General features: G+C 35.4%; 1 protein-coding gene across 7 annotated transcripts in view; it reads right to left on the bottom strand.

The window, feature by feature from the left end:
• Positions 1–1339: 1339 nt before the first annotated feature.
• The window catches only part of NADK2 (NAD kinase 2, mitochondrial), a 61098-nt gene continuing 38743 nt past the window's right edge, over positions 1340–23694 (bottom strand). Inside the window, exons 7-14 of one of the 7 annotated variants that reach the window (XM_043988795.1) lie at positions 22128–22217; positions 19724–19802; positions 18816–18881; positions 17166–17261; positions 6873–6928; positions 6735–6788; positions 4097–4220; positions 1340–2819 (exon numbers count right to left, since the gene is read on the bottom strand). In XM_043988795.1, coding sequence (XP_043844730.1) covers positions 2681–2819; positions 4097–4220; positions 6735–6788; positions 6873–6928; positions 17166–17261; positions 18816–18881; positions 19724–19802; positions 22128–22217 — 704 coding nt within the window. In that variant the 3' untranslated portion in view covers positions 1340–2680. Of the gene's footprint in view, positions 2820–4096; positions 4221–6734; positions 6789–6872; positions 6929–14812; positions 14969–17165; positions 17310–18815; positions 18882–19723; positions 19803–22127; positions 22218–23694 lie in introns of those variants that run through there. The other 6 variants (XM_043988803.1, XM_043988810.1, XM_043988818.1 and 3 more) reach the window with 6 other exon arrangements.

Genomic DNA, 23694 nt, shown 5'->3' with positions numbered 1-23694 from the left:
CAATATTAATATGTAGCACTTTGAATAAAGATTACCAGAGGATGAGGTGCCTGTACTAATAAAAAAAAAAAAGAGCCACATTCCTAAGATCATATCTTCACTAACACTATAATCTTATACATTGGCACAGTGGAATGTGTGATTAATGTGATATGAATTTAAATTTTATATTCCTGTTTGACAGATAACACAAATGGTAATTTATTTTTCTTAAAGTTGTATTCATTATTCAGTCACCAAGATATTTCAGAATGAAGAAATGTTTAGATGGTAGAACCATTACTTTCTACTTGGAGAAGGAGCTTATTTCAAACTTTTAAAATAACAAAATCTTTTAGTCTTAAGAGGGGCCGAGCAATTATTTATTATATCTAGACCATTAAGTTAATTTTATTCAAATCTAATTTCCCATAATGTTCAAATTGCTACCTTACTCTCAAACAGGCATTTTAGTTATTCTATCTTCCTGTTCCCTATGCTAACTCCCTACTGTCCCACAAAAAACTTTGAATATAATCTTGCCAATCACATTTTATGACTTTTTTTGGGGGGAAGGGGGGAGGCAATGAGGGTTAAGTGACTTGTCCAGGGTCACACAGCTAGTAAGTGGCAAGTGTCTGAAGCTGGATTTGAACTCAGATCCTCCTGAATCCAAGGCCAGTGCTTTATCCACTGCGCCACCTAGCTGCCCCTACCAATCACGTCTTTTATACTGACCACTTCCTCTCCATAAATAAGCAAGTTTATTTTTGCCATTTCTCAGCAGATCAGATTTCCTTGAGTTACTAGGAAATGGCATTTTCTTCAAGAAGCCATCTTAAACGCATAATAGAAACTTTAAACTCTTGAGGGAGGTGCCTTACAGTACAAAATATTAACATAGGCATCTATTTTAAATGGCGCAGTGGATAAAGCACTGGCCCTGGGTTCAGGAGTACCTGAGTTCAAATCCAGCCTCAGACACTTGACACTAGCTGTGTGACCCTGGACAAGTCACTTAACCCCCACTGCGCCCCCACCCCACAAAAATTGAATAGAACAGAAACTAAAGGCTTGAACTCATTCTTGTCAAGTTTAGCTCTAAAATAGTGTTTTTCTTAGATGGAAAACAATAGTAAAATAAAATTGACATTACCCATCTAATACAGACATGCTATCTTAATTTCATTATTATCATTATATTATATAGTACAAAACCTGGGCTCCCTCTGAAAATTTATGCATAGTTTATAACTTGGTGAATAAAAGTAACATAATAAATTCAGTACATTGCATAGGAAAACACTTTAATTCACTTATGTTTTTAATTATTGTTCTTATCATTCACAAATTATTTTACTTCTGATTGAAAAAAGTTTTTATTGAAACTTTTTTCACACGAATACAGTGTTTGTATAAGCAGTAGTGGGGAGTATTGGGAGAAAATTACAAGACGACTTGCTAATGGGCTGAAAACAAAAAATTTTCTTGCATTTTTATTAAAAAATTTTCATCTAATTCATAATGTGAGAAAAAGGAAGCAAAGTCAGAATGTATTCATCAACACAGCTACTTAAAGCTTACAGTAAATTAGATGAAAACTCAAGAAAATAATAAAACTGTAACCAACACATTCAAAAGATAATGAATACAAATGCTTCATTGATTTTGATGTTGACTTTCTTTCATATCCAATACCCAACCATAGATTCAAATAGTAAATGTTTTTTCCTTAAGGTTAAAGTAAATTCAGATTATTCAGGTATAACTTCATTTTATTATCACATCATCATAATCATCGTCGTCATTATTATGGAATTGTAGAACTGGAAGGAACCTTACAGATTACCTACTCCAATGATCACATGTTTAAAAGTCTGATTCGTTATCAAGACAATTCTTGAGCAGTTAGAAAGTTTGTAATAGCAGCATGATTTTCTCCAGATAAATGCATTTCAACCACAAGTGAACAGCATAGCCTGAATCAAGATATAAATGAAAGGGTGCTTGAAAAGTTTTTAAAAGATAAGCAGAAACATTGGGCGGAAAAGGAGAAATATTTAAATTTCACATTGGCCTCAAATCACTGAAGATGAAAAAATACGGCATTATCATCACCATGTTCTGAAATTATAAAATTCTTAAAAGTATATATAAAAAACATTTACCTATTTCAAATAGGTCAATGTCAGGATTTATAAAAACTATAATCATCATCAGAACAAGCTTAACATTCAAATTGCTTTTCTGTAAAAAAAATATTTATGACTGATAAGCATGTTTGAACAATCCTTGAATACTATTGGAGGGAGTGGGGGGATGAGGGAAGAGAAAGGGACCCTATTATAGTTAAATCACACCCTATACATTTAATCTTTTATTTGAACCTACCTCCTTAAATTTAAAGTTATTACCACTTTAAAAACATCTGTAGGCTATACAGCTGGCATGAATTCTAAAATCTCCATGTAGTTTTAGTCCATCAATTTTCTTAGGCAACGAATACTTTCTCTCAAGCTTTCTCAACCACAGAGATTCTCTCAAGATCTCCCAACTTTCAGAATTGGCTGTGGACCCAAATTGTAAGGAACAGCCATTAATAATTTTTTAAAAATGCAGTGCTACGACATGCAGTCTGTTTCTGCAATTAGAGTGTTTTTTTCTTGGGGTGATCAGAATTTAATGTCCACTGAATTGTCCTTCACTGCTCTAGCAGCACAGTTCGAAGTTCATCATCTTTATTGATCATAATTGAAGCTATCGCTCCATCATTAAACTCAAAAGAAGTTCCTCCATCTATAACCATACAGGCATCCCAACAACGAGAACGAACACAAACCCTGAAAATTAAAGAAGAAACATATTATTGTTAACACTAGGAATAATTTTCCACAAAACAATAAGTAAATGAAAAACCCTAGCATTTTAGCAGTTTGGTCATCTTTGAAATATTAAGAAGTCCATGTAGATTAATTATGATTATAACTTCACTTACTTCAAACCTCCAAATTAAGTTTTCAAGGTTTATAAAGTTAGATGATCCCTTACTGAGTTCACAGAATATCTTGGTGGAGATGTTTTATTAATGAATGAATAAAACTTAAAGATATTTGTAAAAGTAAAATAAGTTTTCATGAAAAAAATCAGTGTTTTTAAGACTATCAGATAGTTTCATACTTACTGATAGTAACATCATGAATTTAAAATATAGCCTACTAAAATTAACTCACAAATGACTAAAATGAACTATAAATGAAAATGCTTTTATTGACCTGAAAACCTATAACTGTACATATAAAGAAAACATTTTTCTCACTAAGAAAATGGTGAGAGGCAACATAGTATAGCAGACCACAGTCAGGAACATGTAAATTAAATCCCTGTCTCTGACACATAGTGGCTGTGTAGCCCTGGGAAAGTAACTTAACCTCTCACTGTTCTATGTCAGACAAGACTACTACATGCAGAACAGTAGCTGGTATGTATTATTAGGGAATTTCTTTACAAACACAGAAAATTAACCTGAAAAGCATGATATTTGTCAAATAATTCAAATTTTCTTTCAACAGTAACTAAGGTTTCCTTTTTCCTATCTGAGAAAGCTAATGCAGAAATCAGTTTGTATAAAAAAGCCATTAACTTCTCTTTTGAACTCTAAAATAAATTTATAAGAAACATCCAGTTAATTTTAATACTGTTGTTCACTGAGGGAAAAACTGAAAGCACTGAAACTACTTACTTTAATCTACTGTAAGTAGAATTAAATTTCTGTAAGAAGTTAGGTATTGGTTTCTGTCTGAATTTTTCTCAAGATAGTGATTTGTTTTTTTACCTTCCATTACCTTGTTAGATTAACAGAACAAAAACAAAACTACCCAAGTGAAAGATCCAACACCTCCAAATAACACAAATAGGAAAGTTTCTCTGAGACATCTACTAGAACAGAATAGGATTGAACAAAGTATCTTTTAAAGCCAATCTCTTATTACCACATTTATTCAACAGGTAGTTTTTCCACTATGTTAACTACAGATGAGTGAATTTAATCAAAAGTAATTCACATTAGTACTACTTAAAAGGGAAGAAAACAGTCACTGTGAAACCTTACAAAACTTACTTTGATGAGAAACAACGCTGACGACTACTTGAGAATATTCGATTTGCTATAGGTTCTCGAATGCTGAAAAGCATCTTTGGGTCTTCCGGACTATACAGTAAAGATTCATTATATTCATTTGTTACTGAAAATAGAGAAATAAAAGTAAGTATAACAAGTTTCAATAACACATAGAAAAATAAAGTTCTTTTTGTAGCAGCTAAAATTGGAAACTAAGGGGATGTCCTTGTATTGGGGAATAGCTAAACAAATTGTGACATATGAATATAATGAGATTATTGGACCATAAGAAATAATGAAATGGATAGTTTCAGAGAAAACTGAAAAGGCCACTACGAACTAATACAGAAAAAAGTGAATATAACTATGATAAAAATTCCTACAATGATAACAAAAATATAGAGCCATAGTTCTCAAAATGCTGTCCAGGCACCTTTTGAGAAGGTTCATGAGGTCAAATTTATTTTTATAATAATAGTAGCACATTTTAATTTCTAGTATGGTCAATATTAGTAGCTATAACCCACATAAACAAATCTTTGGGGAGTCTTCAATAATTCTTCCCCCAACAAAATATAGACTTTTAATTACTCTGGATGAATGTTATATTTCAAGGGTTGCATCCTCTGAGGAAGTCAACAGGAAGTGTGACTGCTTGCTGGCAGTAGCTTCCCCAATGCATGTACCTTCCCTCACTTTTTCTTTTCTAGTGAGACAATTGGGGTTAAGTGACTTGCCCAGGGTCACACAGCTAGTAAGTGTTATGTGTCTGAGGCCGGATTTGAACTCAGGTACTCCTGACTCCAGGGCCGGTGCTCTATCCACTGTGCCACCTAGCTGCCCCACCTCACTTTTTCAGTAGCCATCTTTCTGGTCTCTTAAAATAACCTTGATAGGTAGGTACCCTACTTATGGTTGAAGACACACTCATTGTTTTCCATCAAGCTACCCGGCTTTTCTGCCAGCTGCAGGGCCATGTTCTGTTGGGCTGTGGGCTTTGTGCAGTGTATCACCACTGTCTGTAGTGGCTCATCGAAAAAGTCATAAGCTCCTTACTGATGATCATTTTGCTGATTATGGAGTGAAAAGTGGAAAGCTCCATTTGGAAATTTCAGATGCTATCTCCATGCTAAAAGAGTTGTAGACACTGCTGTAGGTGAAAAGATAGGTATGCAATGACTCTTCCTGGATCTTTCTAACTAGCACGATACAGGCTTTGTTGGTCTCAGGGAACAAACTTCCATCTTCTCATCAGTAATAAAGCTGTGGCCAACTCTTTCAGTCACCCATCTTCATTGCTTTAGAAGCTGCTACTACATGTTGCCTCATTACTCAAGCAGAACGAGCAAGGGCTGCTTCTCACCTACCCACAGTTGGTGGTGGAACTGTTTGCTGATCACGAGCCTCCAGGAATCACTTTCATGGGTTGCTATGTTGTTATTTGTCTTTCATTCTTCAAGAGGACCATGACATTAGGGTAATGTCATGACTGCAGTGAATTGGATTTAAGTAAGGGAGGGCTGTGCAAGGGTTACCGAGCTCAATCTCTCCTACAGAGCCATCTGGGTCCAGTGGCAAGATATACATCAGGAAGACTAGAGATGACCCCGGATGTTTAAAGTAATTGGGGTTAAATAACTTGCCCAAGGTCACACAGCCAATAAGTGTCTGAGGTGATTTTTGAACTTAGGTCCTCCCAACTTCAGGGCAAGTGCTCTATCCACTGCCCCACCTAGCTGCCATCATGAGATCTCCAGAAGCACAGAAGATACCAAAGAGACAAATTCAAGCAGCTCCTGGATCATATACAAGTGGAAGGAAACCTGGTGTCAACATTCCACCTTCTCCGGCTCCTGGTTTCTGCCCTGCCCCTCCAGCTCCTTAGCATAACCACCAGACTGAAATATCCAGAAGGACATTGTGTGCATCCTTGGTGAAGCCCTGGCAGAAAACACGGATGCCCAACAGAACCATTGGTATGGTTATAAAGGATCTGCACAAGAGCATCTGTATGCTGAATTTTATCCTGTGGGTGATTCATGAGGATAAGGTACTAGTGAAAAGGAAGGACATGTTGGTAGATGTGGCAGAATTCAGTCTAATCTTTGGCATGTATGTCAATAATATATAGCTAATATAAGGTTACAGATGATATAACATATCAGGATGGTAGGAGATTTAAAGTTACAAATAAGCCAAAAGGCAATGGGGAAAAAAAACCCCACAAAATGAGTGTATGTAAGCAGCATAACAACTTGTGCTTAAGAAATGGTATATAAAAAATTTTTTTTAGGCCATACATGACTGAAAATGGAGTTGGGCCATTCATATATAGGGAACTAGAAAGAAACAAGAGAAGGCCCTTTCTAAGCTTCCGAGTATTGAATAATGAATAGATGCTTCACAGAGGACTTAGAAGGAAATGCAGACAAGAATGGCAAGGATGAAAGGAACTGGGAGAGGGGTGGGAAAACTGAAAGTTTCATTAGTGAAAAAGGTTCCACACATTGGACCCATGATTTCACTAAAACGATCAGTACATGTTAAAGTAAATTCTTGGCTACTAAGTACAGAATTATTTAGAACCAACATCAAGCCATACTGGTGAAGTTAATGACTGCCATTATTTTTCACTCACCTTTCTCAACTAATTCCTTATTCAATGGAAGATCCAAGTTTGCTTGCTCTTTAGCTGTCAGAAGAGGAAAAGCACTGGAATTAAATGAAATTCTTTTTAAAAATATAACTAGCATAAAGCAGTCATTCTGGTACTTACCAATCTTTAAGACATCTTCTACAGCTTGTGTTGCGACCCTGTTAATATTATATGACCTAAAAACAAAATCATTTTTTGTTGTTATACTTCAAGTACATGAGTCCTAGAAACACCCAAATTTTTGTATACCTAGTTTATTCTCTTAACAATAAGGAATACAAAAACAAAACAAAACAAAACAATAAGGAATACAAGAGAGGACCTTTTTTATATACAGAAAAGACTGAAATATGTAGTTCTGCATGAATGTGATAACTAACTTAATACAGCACTGTATATTAAGTTAGTTAAACAGTGAAGTTTAAGGTAAAACTAAAATCCTAAATATAAACTTCACTTTATTACCAACATTTTAATAACAGATTCAGACTCCAGAACCTCCCCTGAGAGTGTACTCAAATGGCTATTCTGAGGAATCAGAATACTGGAATGGTTAATAAGAGTCCAACATCTAAAGGCTAAACAATGTTTTCTTTTGAATAATTATGGTACAAGGAAAAGGCCAAACTTTTAAATAATCTCAAAGCTAGATAGCAAAAAATCTATACAAATTACAATAAAATGCTTAATAATAAATAAATTGGTATGTCATATCATGATTTAAACATATATCACTTTATTTTGGGAAATAGTATTTAGTGATGTAAACTCATTACACAAAATCAAAGACAGGGATTTTACTGTATAGTACTAAATAATATATCTGCATTGCTTAAAAGTATTCTAGCCATTTAGTATCTCCTAATAATAACAGATCTTAAATCAGGAGTCCATGAACTTTTTAATTGATAATTTTATTTCAAGATAATTGGTTCCTCTCCAATGCTACATATTTTATCTGTTTAAAAACATTATCTGAGAAAGGGCTGAAAGACTTCACCAGAACCTTTCTTAAATAATTTAAGAAAAGCATCCTATCATTATAAGTTCTAATGCTCTAGCTCTTCTACCAAAACCTTCTAAAAATGTCAGAGAACTGAGGAAGCTGAGAACATTAAATAACATTGCAGACATGTGGCAGATTTTAGAGTGGTTCCAGGAATCCCAGAATGGATTCAACTCTCAGTGACCCCATGAACAGTAGCATGCCAAGCCCTTCTATCCTTCACTATCTCGTGAAGTCTCTCCAAGCTCATGTTCATTATTTCTATAACACTTTCTATCCATTTCATCTTTTACCATTCTCTTTTCCTTTTGCCTTCAATCAGGTTCTTTTTCTTTTCTTTTTTTTCTTTTAGTGAGGCAATTGGGGTTAAGTGACTTGCCCAGGGTCACACAGCTAGTAAGTGTTAAGTGTCTGAGGCCGGATTTGAACTCAGGTACTCCTGACTCCAGGGCCAGTGCTCTATCCACTGCACCACCTAGCTGTCCCCAGGTTCTTTTTCAATGAGTCCTGTCTTCTTATTATGAGGCCAAAGTATTTAAGCTTCAGTACTCAACCTTCCAGTGAATAGCTGGAATTAATTTCTTCAAGGATTAATTGATATCATCTCCTTGCTGTCCAAGGGAATCTAAAAAATCTTCTTCACCATCACAATTTAGAAGTGTTAATTCTGCATTGCTGAGCTTTCCTTATAGTCCCACTCTCACAGTCATACGTTGCCACTGGAAAAACCACAACTCTGTCTAATATAGACCTTCGTCAACAAGGTGATGTCTCTGCTTTTTATTAGTATGCTGTCCAGATTTGTCATAGCTTTCTTTCCAAGGGGCAAACATCTTGTAATTTCATGGCTGCAGTTGCCATCTGCAGTGATCTTTGAGCCCAAGAATATAAAATCTGACAGTCCTTCCATTTCTTCTCCCTCTGTTTGCCAGGAAGTAATGGCACTAGTTACCAAGATGATTTTTTGATGTTAAGCTTAAAGCCAGTTTTTACACTTTCCTTTTTCACTCTCATCAAGAGGTTTCTAAATTCCTTTTCATTTACTACCATCAGAGTGGTAACATTTGCATATCTGAGACCATTGATATTTCTCCCAGCAACTTTGATTCTGGCTTTTGATTCATACAGTCTGGCATTTTGCATGATATATTCTGCATATAAGTTAAATAAATAAGATGATAATATACAGCCAGGTCATACTCCTTTTCCAATCAAACCAAGCAGTTGTTTCATGTTTTGTTCTAACTGTTGCTTCTTGGCCGGCATACAGGTTCCTTGGGAGACTAGTAAGATGATCTGGTACTTTTATCTCTTTGAGGACTTGCCATATTTGTTGTGACCTACACAGTCAAAGGCTTTAGTGTAGTCAATAAAACAGAAGTAGATGTTTTTCTGGTAACTCCCTTGCTTTCTCCATAATCCAGCAATGTTGGCAATTTGGTCTCTAGTTCCTCTGCTTCTTTGAAAACCAGCCTGCTCTTCTGGTAATTCTTAATTCACATATTGCTAAAGCCTAGCTTGCAGAATCTTAAGCATAACCTTGCTGGTGTGTGAAATGAGCTCAATTATTCTGTAATCTAAACATTCCTTGACACTCCAGGAATACATGAACCATTTCTACTTTAGCAATTTCTGGGGCCTAATTCATTAAAAAGCTACAGAATTCAGTCCAACTTAACAGAATCATAGAATTTCAGAGTTAGAAGAAACCTCAGTAGTCATATAATCCAATCTAATTCAACTTAAACCCAAAAGAAACTCTATTACCCTATAAATATCATTCCCTTCTTCCTGAAAGCTGTCTCTCTAAATGTAGTTCAAGATCACATGACTACTATTATCACCCTGGTGACTATTCATATATTGAGCTTGCAGTCCATCAAAACCCCCAGATCTTTTTCAAAGACATCTAATTATGTCTTTCCCATCTTGAGTTTGTAAAACTTTTTTTTTTAAAGTCCAAGTTAGGCTCTTATATTTATCTCTGTCAAAATTCATCTTATTAGATTCAAACCAATGAACTTGCCTATTGGCATTTACAGTTTTTTGTTTTGTTTTTGTGAGGCAATTCGAGTTAAGTGACTTGCCCAGGGTCACACAGCTAGTAAGTGTTAAGTGTCTGAGGCTGGATTTGAACTCAGGTACTCCTGACTCCAGGGCTGGTGCTCTATCCACTGTGCCACCTAGCTGCCCCTTGGCATTTACATTTTAAAATACAATCAAACTAAATTTTAAAAAAATACAAAAACCATTCTTAGTTTAGGGCTTTCCTTCAAAAACAGTCAGCAGGCAGAATTTGACCCATAGATAGTTTGTCAATCCCTGCTCTAAGCATGTCAAGATCTTTTTGAATCCTGACAATGTCATCCAGTGTTAGCTATTTTTCCCAGTTTTGTGTCATCTGAAAATGTGATAAATATAACAGCTCTACATTTATCCAGATTACTGCTAAAAAATATTAAACACGTCAAGCACAGATTCCTGGTGCTCAACACTGGAAACCTCCTGACCAGTTGACATTCAATATTAACAATTATTCTAGGGGGCAGCACAGTGGATAAAGCACTGGCACTGGATTCAGAAGGACCTGAATTCAAATCTGACCTCAGATACTTGACACTAACTGTGTGACTCTGGGCAAGTCACTTAACCCTCACTGCCCTGCAAAACAAACAAACCAACAAGAACTCTACAGTCTAATAATCCTCCAATCACTTCCAAATTCATATATCAGTGTTACCTAGCCTATGCCTCTCCATATTTTCCATAAAAACTTTAGAAGATACTTTGACAAAATCTAGTTAACCAAATAAATAGCATTCACTTCATCTATCTATTTAGTAACACTATCAACAAGAGAAGTTTAGGTAATTCTGGTATGACCTATTTTAAAATTTTACCTTTGTATTGGTATCTTTTATTTTTACATAATCTGTATTTCCCAATATTTCCCTTTCCCCATCAATTCTAAAAGGGCCATCTCTTCTAACAAGGAGGGAAAAAACACCCTGCTCAGCAAAACTAATCAACACATCAACCAAGATTACTATTATATACCAGTGTTTTCTCACTTCTACCAAAAAGGAAGGGAGGTATATTCTTTTTTTTTTTTTTTTGGTGAGGCAATTGGGGTTAAGTGACTTGCCCAGGGTCACACAGCTAGTAAGTGTCAAGGGTCTGAGGTCGTATTTGAACTCAGGTCCTCCTGAATCCAGGGCCGGTGCTCTATCCACTGCACCACCGAGCTGCCCCAAGGTATATTCTTATATAGCTTTCTGAAAGCCTGTCTTGGTGATTATAACTAGAGAATTCCATTTCAGTTTTCTGTTATTGTTCTTTCCATCGACCCTGCTGTCATTTGCACAAATTGTTTTCTTGGTTCTGCCTTGATTCATTTTGTAAAACTTCACAAATATTCCCACACTTTTCTGTATTCTTCATATTCAACATTTTTTTCAGTGCTGTCATATTCCCTTACAGCCTTGCACCATAATTTATTTGTCCATCACCCAACTGATACTCTGTTGCTACTATAGAAAGTACTATAACTATAACCTTTGGTCTCCCTATGTTACCCAGGTTGGAAGTGGAACTTGTCCCCACTGCTGATCAGCACAGAAGTTTTGTTTGACCAGCTCTTCCTCTGACCTAGGCCAGTTAACCCTTCTTCGGGGCAGCCTTCAAATTCTCACTGTTGGTCATAAAAACGTGTGTTACTTCCTCATGCTTACTTTAGTTTAATAGGAGAGAATAATGAAGCTATAAACATGACATACATTAACTTTTCAACTTCTATAATGAAGTTTAAAAAATGGTAACTTCTATTCTTCAGCTCCTAAGTCTTCTGTTTCCCTGAAATTCTTAATTATCTTTTTTATGGTGCCATCATACTCCATTACATGCATATACCACAATTTATTTAACTATTCTCCAGTTATTGGATATTACACGGTTTTCAAGTCTCTTATACCATATGAATACTTTCTATATATGGAATCTTTCTGTCTTTGACTTTTTTATGCTTTATTATGCCACTACTTTATGTAAGAGGCATTTCTGAAGGATTTGCATAAGTCAAATTTATGTAAATAAAATAATATATAGAAGAAAGGCATCCTATTGCAAATCATTTTAAAAATAAACATCAGTCTCCCCAAGTCCAATTTATCTTTTGTGCCAGCCTTTAACTACATTCTAGGCAGTGTGCTAGGGGCTGGGGATAAGACAAAAATTAAATAGTCTTTGGCCTCAACAAGTTTATATTTACACACACACACACACACACACACACACACACACAGAGACATTATATCCTGAGAATTAAGCAATTTGGGGCAGGATACTAGCAGCTTGGAAGGATCAAGAAAGTCTTCAGTCCAAGTGGAACATGAGTTGTGCTTTGAAGAAAACTAAAGATTCTACAAAGCAGAGGAAGGAAGTGAATTCCAAACATCATTGATGCAAAGCTAGAGGCAGGAGATGGAATGTTGTGTACAAAGACAGTTAGCAGACGGATTTGCTTGGAATAGAGAGTACATAAAAGGAAGACAACATAAACTGATCCTGGAAAGACAGGTGGAAGCCAGATCAGGAAAGATTTTATGTTTTATCCTAGAAGATTGATTTGAATGAAGATTTGAATGTGGGTGACATGACCTCGTCAAATATGTTTTGGTAATAAAATTTTGGCAGCTATATAAAAAATGGGTTGAAAGGGAGAAATGGGAATTAGGGAGACCAATAAGAAAGCTACTGTCATAGTTCAGAAGAGAAGTGATAGATAATGATGACAGATTCAATGATAAGAGACTGTGGAAGAACAAACAAAACTTAGCTAACAAACATAACTGAGAGAGAATGAGAGTCAAAAATGACTCCAAGATTGTTAACAGATGAAGTTGATGGTGGTGTCAGAAATGCTAAGTTTGGAAAGAGGGATACGGGGATAAAAAAGAATGGATTTCATATTGGATGTGGTAAGTTTAAGATGCCGACAGAACATGCAGGTGGACAAGTCCAACAGACAGTAATTTGGCACAGAATTTCACGAGAAATTAGGGCTAGATATATGGATTTAAGAGTCATGGGAGCCGACAAGATCACCAAGAATATGTATAGAAAGAAGGCCTAGAAGAGTACCCACATGGTACATGGGATAAGCCTGATGAATCAGCAAAAACACTGAGGAGTAATCAGAGATATGTGAAGAAAACCACGAGAGGGTATAATGTCACAGGAAAGGGGAAGAGAATATCCAGGAGGGTATGGCTGAGTGTCAAAAGTTGCAAGGCCAAAAAGATGTAGACTGAGAAAAGGCCACTGGATTTTGCAGTTAAAGAGATCACCAGTAACCTTGGAGAGAGCAGTTTCACTACACTAGTAGGATTAGGAAATGAAGAACTGGAGGTCAGGAAATGGAGTTGATGAATAAAAAGACATTTTAAGACTGACTATAGAGATAGTAAGAACTTTCTTCCTCCTTAGAACTACTATAGCACTTACTATCTATACTACTCACTTGACAATTACATACTTTGTGATATCTCTTGTTATTAAGTGAACTGTTATTTATTTCATCTTATCATTCAGCTTTTCACAAATTTATATTTTGTAACAGCAAACTAAGTATAAGATTTTTGAAGGTAGGGACTATATTATACTTCCGTGTCCAAAATAGGTTCTCACCTCCCCAAGTGCCTCTGTTCCCAGGTGCTTTGTTTCATGGAACTCAGTCTTTGTCATATCTTGCTAGGGCACAGCACTCCCACCACTACCCAATGCAGCATGTAAAGCCTTCTTGCTTGTTCCCCTTTGGGATACAAGGTCTTTGAAGAGAGGGACATTTTGTTTGCTTGTATTTGTAGCCCCAGAACTTAGCATGGTATCTGGCCCATATTAAGGGCTTCATAAAGAAAATGACTAGAGGGGCAGCTAGTGGATAGAGCACTGGCCCTGGAGTCAGGAGGACCTGAGTTCAAATCTGGCCTCAGACACTTGATATTTACTAGCTGTGTGACCCTGGGCAAGTCACTTAACCCCAATTGCCTCACCAAAAAAAAAAGAGCAAGAAGATGACTAGCTATCTTAAGAAATATTTTGGAATGACTATTTGCTCAAATCAAAACTGCTCAGAAGAAATATCAGAGAAAGAGGTCTACAGTATGTTTCAGGGAGACAATTTGTCTCCTGATCTTTCTGCCTTTACCACCTGTTAGGGATAATTAATGATAATTACAATACCATATGGGAAAGAGGGGGAAGTAGGAAAGCATGAAAGCATGAAATAAGATAGTTATTTGGTATTTTTCTTAAGTGCTGTTTTTTTTTTAATTCCTTTCAGTGAAACGCTAACCTTTTGAAGGAGAATCTTCAAAAAAACCCCCACAAAACCAAAAAACCCCAACAAACTACAAAGCACCTCCCTTACCTATGAATTACATTTGATAGTTTGTCTCTTTTCATCCCTTGCTTAGAGCCAGACCCTTTCTGAGGAAAACTAGTGAATATCTATCTATATTAGAGGAAACATTCCTGCTGCCACAGGTCTTTATCACAGCCCTGGGAGTCTCTGGAAGGCAGTACTTGCTTAAAAGACAAAGAGTGCCTTTAACTAAATCCTTAGAGAAACTTGGTGGGAGATTGTACTAAGATGACCTCAAAGGTCTTTTCATAAGAGTCCATGAGTTTATGAATGTTATCAGGTGTTTATAAATTCATTTCACATAGCTGATTTTTACACTGAAATTTGATAACTGTGTTTCAGTTAAATTTCTTTTCAATGGGGATTGAGAAAATGGTATATCAAAGAAGGAAAACAAAAGGGCCAGGAAAGTATATATTTAGCCAATTCATTTGTCTTCACAAATTATTATAGGTGGTCAGCAAGACCTAGGATAAAAAATATTCAAAGAAATACTAACCTAGAATTTTAAATTCAATATATTTTGTTACAAGTTTAAAATGTCAAATGTAGAATTTACATGACTCATATTCATCAAAAGTCTATTAAACAAAAGAGGGCTTAACTGCACCAACAACATTATGCTAAGCTATATCAATTGTGATGATAAAAATTTTCTCCCAGGATCCAAAGAGCCAAGGAACATGCCAGTAAGTATACTCACTAATGGTTCGAACAGGCTTCTTTATTAGGAACAAATGTGCCATCTCTGTTTGCAGCCACCCCTGGGGATATCAGCCCTCCTGAAATCTGAGATACATGGCAGCACAGATGTTATCAGAGTTTACACCAACTGGGAAAGTAGCCTAAGCATCCATAAGGACCCAAGGCCCTAAGTTGTGACCATCCCCCAAAACAAATGCTATGCCATTTATTAGTCACAGTGCCTGGGAAAGCTTGGTAAGAATGGAGCATTACAAAGTAGGTGAAAGTGCAGATTTCATCAATTATCTCTACATTCTGTAAGCAGTCTCAGAGTTAAAAGGATTGCAGACCAAGAGCTGGAAGCAACCTTGAAGGTCAACTTGGATAGACAATGAGGGCAAATAATTAAAGTCTATGTTATGATTAATGAGTTCTTTTGGACCAACTCAAAATGACTGCAACAATGTCATAATAAAATACTGAGATATCATATCAGGGTGACCCTAATTTATTACTTTGTGGACAAAGAAACTTCTATAAGCCCAGTTTGTCCATTTCCTCATTTATTCCATGATCGATCAACCAACCACCATTTATCATCTATCAACAAGTATTTTTTTAAGCTCCTTCTATGTTCAAGGCACTAGCTAAGAGAAACAACATCAACAGATACTAACAGGACAGACCAGTACATCTATAAGGACATAAAGAATAGATATAAAGAGAACAAATACAAAGTAGTTAAATTCTAGGTAGTGGGGGGGGGGGGGCATTAGCAACTGAAGGGAACCAAGAAAAGCTTCTTCTAAAAGGTAGTAGTACCTGAGTTGAGTTTTGAAGGAAAAGAGGATTTCCATGAGAGCCAAGTAAGTAAGGAGTGCATTCCAACATCTGGATGGTCAGTACAAAGGTAGAGACAAGAGATGGAGCATTGTGTGTGAGGAAGACAGTTTTGGCTAGATCATAGAGTACAGAAGAAGTAATGTACATCCAGGATGAAAAGACAGGTCGGGGCCAGGTGACAAAGGGCTTTAACCAAGGAGTTTATATCTTATTCTAGAAGCAATAGGGTGTCACCGAGTTTAATGAGTAGGGAAGTAACTTGGTTACTACTGAAGAGGGGAAGGGATGGAGTCAAAGGCATGTGAACTCAGCATTTATACACACTATGTAATTAGCATTTCTATTACTCTTAATTGTTCTTAAGTGTATTTTTATGTTTAAGTATTAACAAAAGGTCACATATTTCAGATAATCACAGGATCTTAATGTTGGAAGGGACCTAGGAGGGAATTTACTTTAATTCATACTTGAACAACAATCTCCTCTACAACATATAGGTAGGTAGTAATCTGTTTTTTTTCTTAAAGGCCTCCGGTGGAGGAAACCCACTACCTACTGATACAGCCCATTCCTTCCACAGTAATCTGTTATTATGCTTTTCCTTTCAGTTAGCATAAATCTACCCTTTTGCAGTAACTCCTAGTTCTGCCATTTGGAGAAAAGCAGAATGAATCCTCTCTTCCACATGACAGCCCTCTCAAATACTTAAATATTTACCATGTCCTCCACAAGTTCTCTCTTCCTCAAACTTAATATTCCCAGCTCTTTTATGTAAATGTCACAAGGCATGATGGAGCTGTACTATCTTGGTTTCACTACTCTGGAGACCCTCCAGCTTGTCAATGTGCTACCAATTTCCCATTTTTTGTTACATTTCTCCAAAGCACTTGCTATGGTATGAAGCACACCTGGTACAGACTAGCAGACCCTAAGCTTCAACAGTAATGCAAGAAGTAGAAGTAGACCTACTGAGGGTCCTTTACTATGGCAGGGGTTCCTAACCTGGGGTGTATGAACTTTTAAAATATTCTGATAACTATATTTCAATATAATTTATTTCCTTTGTAATCTAGTATATTTTATTTTATGCATTTAAAAACATATTTCTGAGAAGAGCTCTATAGGTTTCATCAGACTGCCAAAGAGGTCCATGACACAAAATATGTTAAGAATCCATGCTCTTTGGACACTATGGATTACAGAATTTAGAATTGGAACAGACAGACCTTAGAAATCATATAAGCCAATACTCTCATTTAAATACTAGAAAATTAAGACTCTAGGAAAGGAAGTGTCCTGCACAAGGTCACACAGATCACTTCTGAGGAAGGGAAAAATATTAATACTAGATTCTTTCTTTTCTCTTAGAACCCTCAGAATCCCTAATGTAAGATAGCCAAGTGAACTGAGGTGCTTACAACCACCAACAACTTAAAAAGCAAAATATCCAGTCACTCACCAGGCTTTTGATCCTGTTCCAGTACACAAATTGAGTCCTGAACTCTTCTGTTTTTCCCAGGGACCATCATCAACTGAGATTTCATAATAGGATGCCCTATGAATTGAAAATGTAAAACTGGGTTTGCAGGATTTATAGTTCACCCTGAGTAAAACAGAACATAGCCCTCTATTAGAACCACTGAATTCTAAATAAGTTAATTCTAAATGAGGTAAGGGTACTTCATAGTATTGACTGTGACACTGATTCAATTCTTGTTTTAAAAAATAAAATCAACTCCCATCCTGTCTGGCTCATTGTTCCTTTTTTTTTTTTTTTTTGCAATTGCTTTTTATTAAATTTCTAACAGAAGCTTCTCCAGGTAATTTTTGGAGATAATTTTATCTCCCAATCTCCTCATGAACATCTAGTAAAATGACTCACCTCGTTACTCAAAAGACCATAACTTTTAAGTGGGCTTCATTTTCTCCAAGGAAATGAATACTTATTAAATACTACAACTAGCTGTCCTTGAACCAAGTTAAATAAGAACTGCTTACATGTTAAGTGATCTACTATGTTTGTCTTTGAATTGGCCAATATAATAATAATATATGGTTAGAGTCCAAAGAAAAATCTCAACCACTTCTTACAAATTTAACAATGTAGGAGTAGATAAAACTGGCAATGAAAAGAAAATAACATTTGCTCATAATAGATAGTATTTTAATTAACAAGTCTTGAATCAAACGAGTTACCTTTGCCATAAAAAATACAAGTGAAAATTTTAAACTGAAATGTAATTTTGAATGTAATTTCTAACTGTTTGGGAGTTTCTGAAAGATGCTATTATTAGTTGCACTAAATATTATCCCTGGCAGAAAAAAGTAATCATTTTAGCAGTAGAAGTTAAGGAAAACTATTTGTAGGTGTAGCCTTTTAAGCAATTAAACATGTTTGTCACACTGGTTCAAAGGAGAGAACTATCTGTCAATACAAACTTTTTTGTTAGTTCTGAAAGGACTCAATTTGGTCAATACCTCCTATGTCCTTATTAATTCTTCTTACAAATTATAAAGTTCTGCTCTCCTCATTGATATTTTCTCTAATCATAGCCCTGTTTGGTCTGTGTAGAAAATGGACAGTGAAGGTGGCACATATACTACACATGGACAAATAAACAAAGGCAGCATAAGCAGTAGTAATGGTTGTCAACATACCGAGAGCAAACAGAGAAATGGGATTAAAGGCATGTGAAGATATTAAAGATGCAAAAAGGAGAAGAGAAAGTGATGCAATAAACCAAAAGCATCTGAAGCTAAAAAGTAGAAGACCAGCACACTCCAAAATGTCCTGAAATTACAGGCAAGGATATTGTGATAGCAAAATAGGAAATTTAAGAGAATGGGAGGAGTAGAAGAAATTAAAGAGGATGGAAAAGGATTTAGTGAAGAGGGTGAGAAGGCGGGTAGGGCCAAAACAAGACAATACAAGAAAAGAGTGATCATAATATGAAGGAAAAAAGATTTAAGAACAAGAGAATAGGGTAGGGTGGGGAAATAATACAGATTATGCTGGGCAAATTAACGTCATTATCACATGCAGGTTTATAAAAGATTAGTCAATCCTCAAAATTTTGTTCCAGGAAAATGATTTTTTAAAGAAACTCACAGTCCCTTTAGAGTGGTTATACCTCTTCTTACACTGTCCACAGCGACAGCCCAAGAATGAGACATTCTAGGTTAGGACAAATGGAAAAAAAATGGGCCTTTTGGGTTGTTTTAGGGGGTTAAGTGTTCCTAACTTTAAACTTACCTTATACTTATCAGTGAGGCAGAATTATTAGGAATATGTGGCACTTTGAAAATATAAAATGCAGAGCAACCTCACTATAACATGATCAGTATCTGTGTCTATCAGAAACTAAGAAATAAAACTTCTTTGAATACAATAACCAAAACTTCTTGGATGGGGTTGAAGACATATAGTTTGAGGAACTTTTTCTTCTTATGGTAAATATCTATTGTGACAAGATTTGACCTGCAGCAAATTACAGACTTTCTGTAATTACTGGAGAATTTAAGACATGTACTAAGAAGGGGAAAGACAGTTATAAATTGAGTTCCTAGGGATTGATAGGAAGGCAAATAATCATGTAAAGATACAGCTGTTAAGTCTCAATCTCCTTAGCAATAAAATTAGCAAAAGGAAGAGAAATTATACAAGCACTAGAAGTACTATTAACAGCTAAATCAACTTTATATTGTTTTATGCATCCATCTGAGATCCTTGGAACAATAGTGTTTCCTTGGTATTTTCTCAATCTATAATACAACCCTGAAGAATCAAAATCTGGAAGCAACCAAAATAGAGGAATGAATTTGAAAGAAAGGGGAGGATGAAAAAATGCAAAATTAAAATGGAATTAAAATAATATTCAATGCAAAAACATTAATTCATCAACTTTAGTAGTAAAAATATCTTTCAAATTTACATTTTGAAAATTCAACGAATATCCAAAGGAGAACTATGTAACAAATATAAAAAAGACAAAATTTAGAGCAGAAATTTTAACATACCTGGATGACAGACTCTCCCCAATGAATACTTCATTTAGTGCTCTTACTGGCAAAAGTTGTGGCCCAGAAACCTCAGATCCTGCAAGTAATGAAATATAAATGGCCAAGACAATTGCTAATACTAACTATGTATGGATGTAAACCTATATATACATGCATATGTGTAGACACACATATACAGGAATGCTTTAACATGAAATTTTTATTTAGTAAGATTATCCCTCTATGTTTAAATTTGGAAATATGCATATTAAATATATGCCAATTAAATAAATTTCTTCTGAGACAAAATTCAAAATGCCATCCTTTTTCCAAAAAGGTAAATCACCCACAAGATAACCACATCCTCTATCTTCAACAATATTAAGCTAAGTACCTCTTTATAAACTTTTTAATACTGATATCTGACTCATAAGTCCAAAACAACTTTTGGTTGTTTTACTGTAGTATCTGAAAAGTAAAAAGATTTTACTTTCACAAGCAAATTATGCACAATTTGCTCCAAAAACATATTTGAAAGGTCAAACTTATAGAACAAAGTAAGGGTAGTCATCTGATTATTAAAACAATTATTTGATTTACCATTCAAAGAAATCTTATGGTAATATCATTTTATTGTGTTTATAATTTTATGGTAAGTTCCCTCACAAACATAATTAAAATTATGAAAATTCTATTCACACAACTTTAGGTAATGTACATATAGCATACATCAAGACACACCTATATTCTCTAACACCAACCAATATACCTGCATATATGTTAAATGCCTCATGACTATAAAAAAATACTTAAATTTACCATCCTTAGTACCACATAAAAGACAAAAATTTTACTGTACAATTTTTCAGATGCACATATAAAAACAAAAGTATGTACCAGATAAACAGCAAAGCATTTTGAATTTTAAATAGTTCTGTCAAAATCTCTGTCCTCAAAGCACAAGAAGCATCCCACATATCTCTTACTTTCTTTTAATCTGGACATGTCACTGTTTTCTTTAATCTTAATGTGTCACTAAGATAGTTAAGCCTCCAGAAAACTCAAGAATATTCATAGGATCAAAGAATTAGAGCTGTGAAGAGCTTTAGAAGTCATATAGTTCATCTAGTTTAGATATGAGGAGAATGAGGCCCATGGGGTTAAGAGAGCTACTCAAAGTCACACAAGTAGTAAGTGGCAAAGCCAGGATTCAATCCTAGCTCCTATACAAAGAAACATCCTCCTTTAATAATAAAAAACACAAAGGGCAAAAGCAAGATACTAAAAAGCAATATTACATCCCAAACATTGTTTTTCCTCCTAAATACAATCACTAAAAGAAAAATGAAGGAACAAATACTGTCAATCAATAGAAAGATCCTAAATTCAATGTTCTATCCATCCTTTTAAAAGATCAATTCAAAGATCAATATCTGGTTTTCCTGGAAATGAAGTTTGTTTTTACATTTCTGTTACTCATGTATTGCTATTATTATAATTAACTGGATATGAAAGATGTCCCCAAAATATATACATACTTTGGTTAGTAACTTCTTTTTTTATTTTCTGAAAAAGAAAAGTTGTTACAGAGTTTTGAACTTATAAAATGTGCATGCATTTTTGGGAGACCCTGTATATCATATCTTCCCACTAAACTATGTCTATGACAGATAAGAACTACATTTTATACAAACTTTATCTTACCCCACATGTGACAAAGAACTTGTCACAAAATAGGCTTCAATTCAAAAATCACTTATTAAGTACTTATGTTTAAAGTACTAGGCTGTGCACTGGAGATTTGAAAACAAAATGAACAACAGAACTTACCCTCAAGGAGCTTACAATCAACATGTACTGAATTGACTCAATCTAGAGGCACTTTTTTTTATTATCAAGCTTAGAATGTTGGAAGCATGCCATAATTACAAATAAAACAATTCCTGTACTTCCACCCCTCAAAGATCCATTCAATCCACTTATGCTACCTTCTTGCTACAATTATGTATTGACCTCCAGATATATTGTCAGAATTCAACATTTAGTTCAGTCTTCTACTCTATCCCAGTTTCATACCATTAACCTCAAAGACATCTCTCAACTCTTTAATGTGATTAATTCCAACAACCTTTTCCATCATCTTATGGCAATCACACTTAACTATAACCACCAGAATTATATCACTTCCAAAGTAACTGACCATAAATGATCTCCTGTCTTCTACCTCTTCCACTTTTTTAATCAGCTACCTATTATTTGTTCTTATTGTGGCCTTCAGTCCCTCAATATGTTTTTCCTGTTATTTCAACCCAACTCCCCTACTCTGGCTTGCCTTGCTTTCAAACTATGTCAAGCTTTTGCCCCCATGTTTTTCACTTTAGTGTCTCTCTAGCTACTTCCTAGAATCCCTTGTCCCACTGACCTTCCACTGTTTCCGAGCTGTGAATCCTCATTCCTGGGTAACCCTCACCATCCGATTTCTGTGTTTCTGCTTCAGGGCTGCTGAGATTCACTGGAGAAAGTCATAAAATTAAACTGATTTTACCCACTACAAATTTAGGTTACATGATCTCCACCAGGCCCTCATTGCTATTCAGTAAACCTTTTTACTCTACCATATATATTTTATCATAGCCAAGGGGGTAAACAGGCTATGGGTTGAGCTGATAGAGGCCTAGTAAAGAAATAGCTTGCACTGAATGGTACATTCAAATAATGTACCAGTAGGTTAATATATAGAGAGTTCTCTGAGAATTGTGTTGAACTAGAGAAAAGGGAAAAGATTATGGAAAAATTCTGAAGAGACAATAAAGCCTTGGCATGAACAGTGACTACTAGAAGGTAATTTTTGCCTGGAAATAGAGGGACTATGTTGGTGACTATTAATGATTGTATAATGAGAAAAAACATTTAAAATGGGACACCAAGAACTAATAAATGAGTGATAATTGGGGAGGAACAACTCTTGACCATCACCACTGGTTAGAAGTATACTACCTCTAACACAGATAGAAAGGCTCTGGAGCATTGAAATTCCACTATGATTATAACCTTCAACATTTCTCTTTACCTCTCCTACTTTTTTTGTCTAAACCTATTATTCATTTAAAAAAAATTTTTTTGAGGGGCAATGGGGGTTAAGTGACTTGCCTAGGGTCACACAGCTAGTAAGTGTCAAGTGTCTGAGGCTGGATTTGAACTCAGGTCCTCCTGACTCCAGGGCCAGTGCTTTATCCACTGTGCCACCTAGCTGCCCCCCTTTTATTCATTTTTATGGTGATCCTTGATTCCTCAATTCACTTTTCTTTTTGTACCAACCAAATATAAATAAAGAACTACCATATAAGTAACAAATCTACTAATTATATTTTAAGAGACAGGACTCATGTCAATATTCCTGGAGGAGTGATTCTCAAATTAGTGTCTACCTACATACATTCAAACTATCAACTTGCTAGAATGAAGTTCTAAATTAATATGAAATGAGAAGTAAAATGAGAAAGATGGAATGCAACCAGAACACCAATTAAACTGTTGTGGTAAAATATAGATGGAGGAATAGTCATTAACAGATTATAATCATTTCCTAAAGTTTAACATATAAATCAGTTGCCACAATGAGGAAATCAAAGGGCCCAGAAACTTGCCTTATCTGGAAAACATTTGATCTTGCTAAGCAGAGAATATGAACTCATTTAAAAAATCTTATTGAAGAGGATGGTAGAAGACCAGTTAGCATTGACTTAAAACAGTGTGCAGTAGAGGCAGGAACACATTTATAGAAAGCCTAACCAGAAACCCCAAAGAGAAAAATCATCCAAAGAGCAGTGAAGATGAATCTTGAGGGATAACAGCAGATAACACCAAAACAAACGAACAAAAAAGGGAAAAGACCCATAAAGACTATTGTAACAAACCATTTTTACCATCAAGGACAGAGAAGGCACCACAGCTGAAATCTACTATCAGTCCTAGATGTACTACATGAG

Source organism: Dromiciops gliroides, chromosome 1, assembly GCF_019393635.1.
Source record: "Dromiciops gliroides isolate mDroGli1 chromosome 1, mDroGli1.pri, whole genome shotgun sequence".
Classification (NCBI taxonomy): Eukaryota; Metazoa; Chordata; class Mammalia; order Microbiotheria; family Microbiotheriidae; genus Dromiciops; species Dromiciops gliroides.
This window is presented reverse-complemented; position numbering and strand designations above follow the sequence as displayed.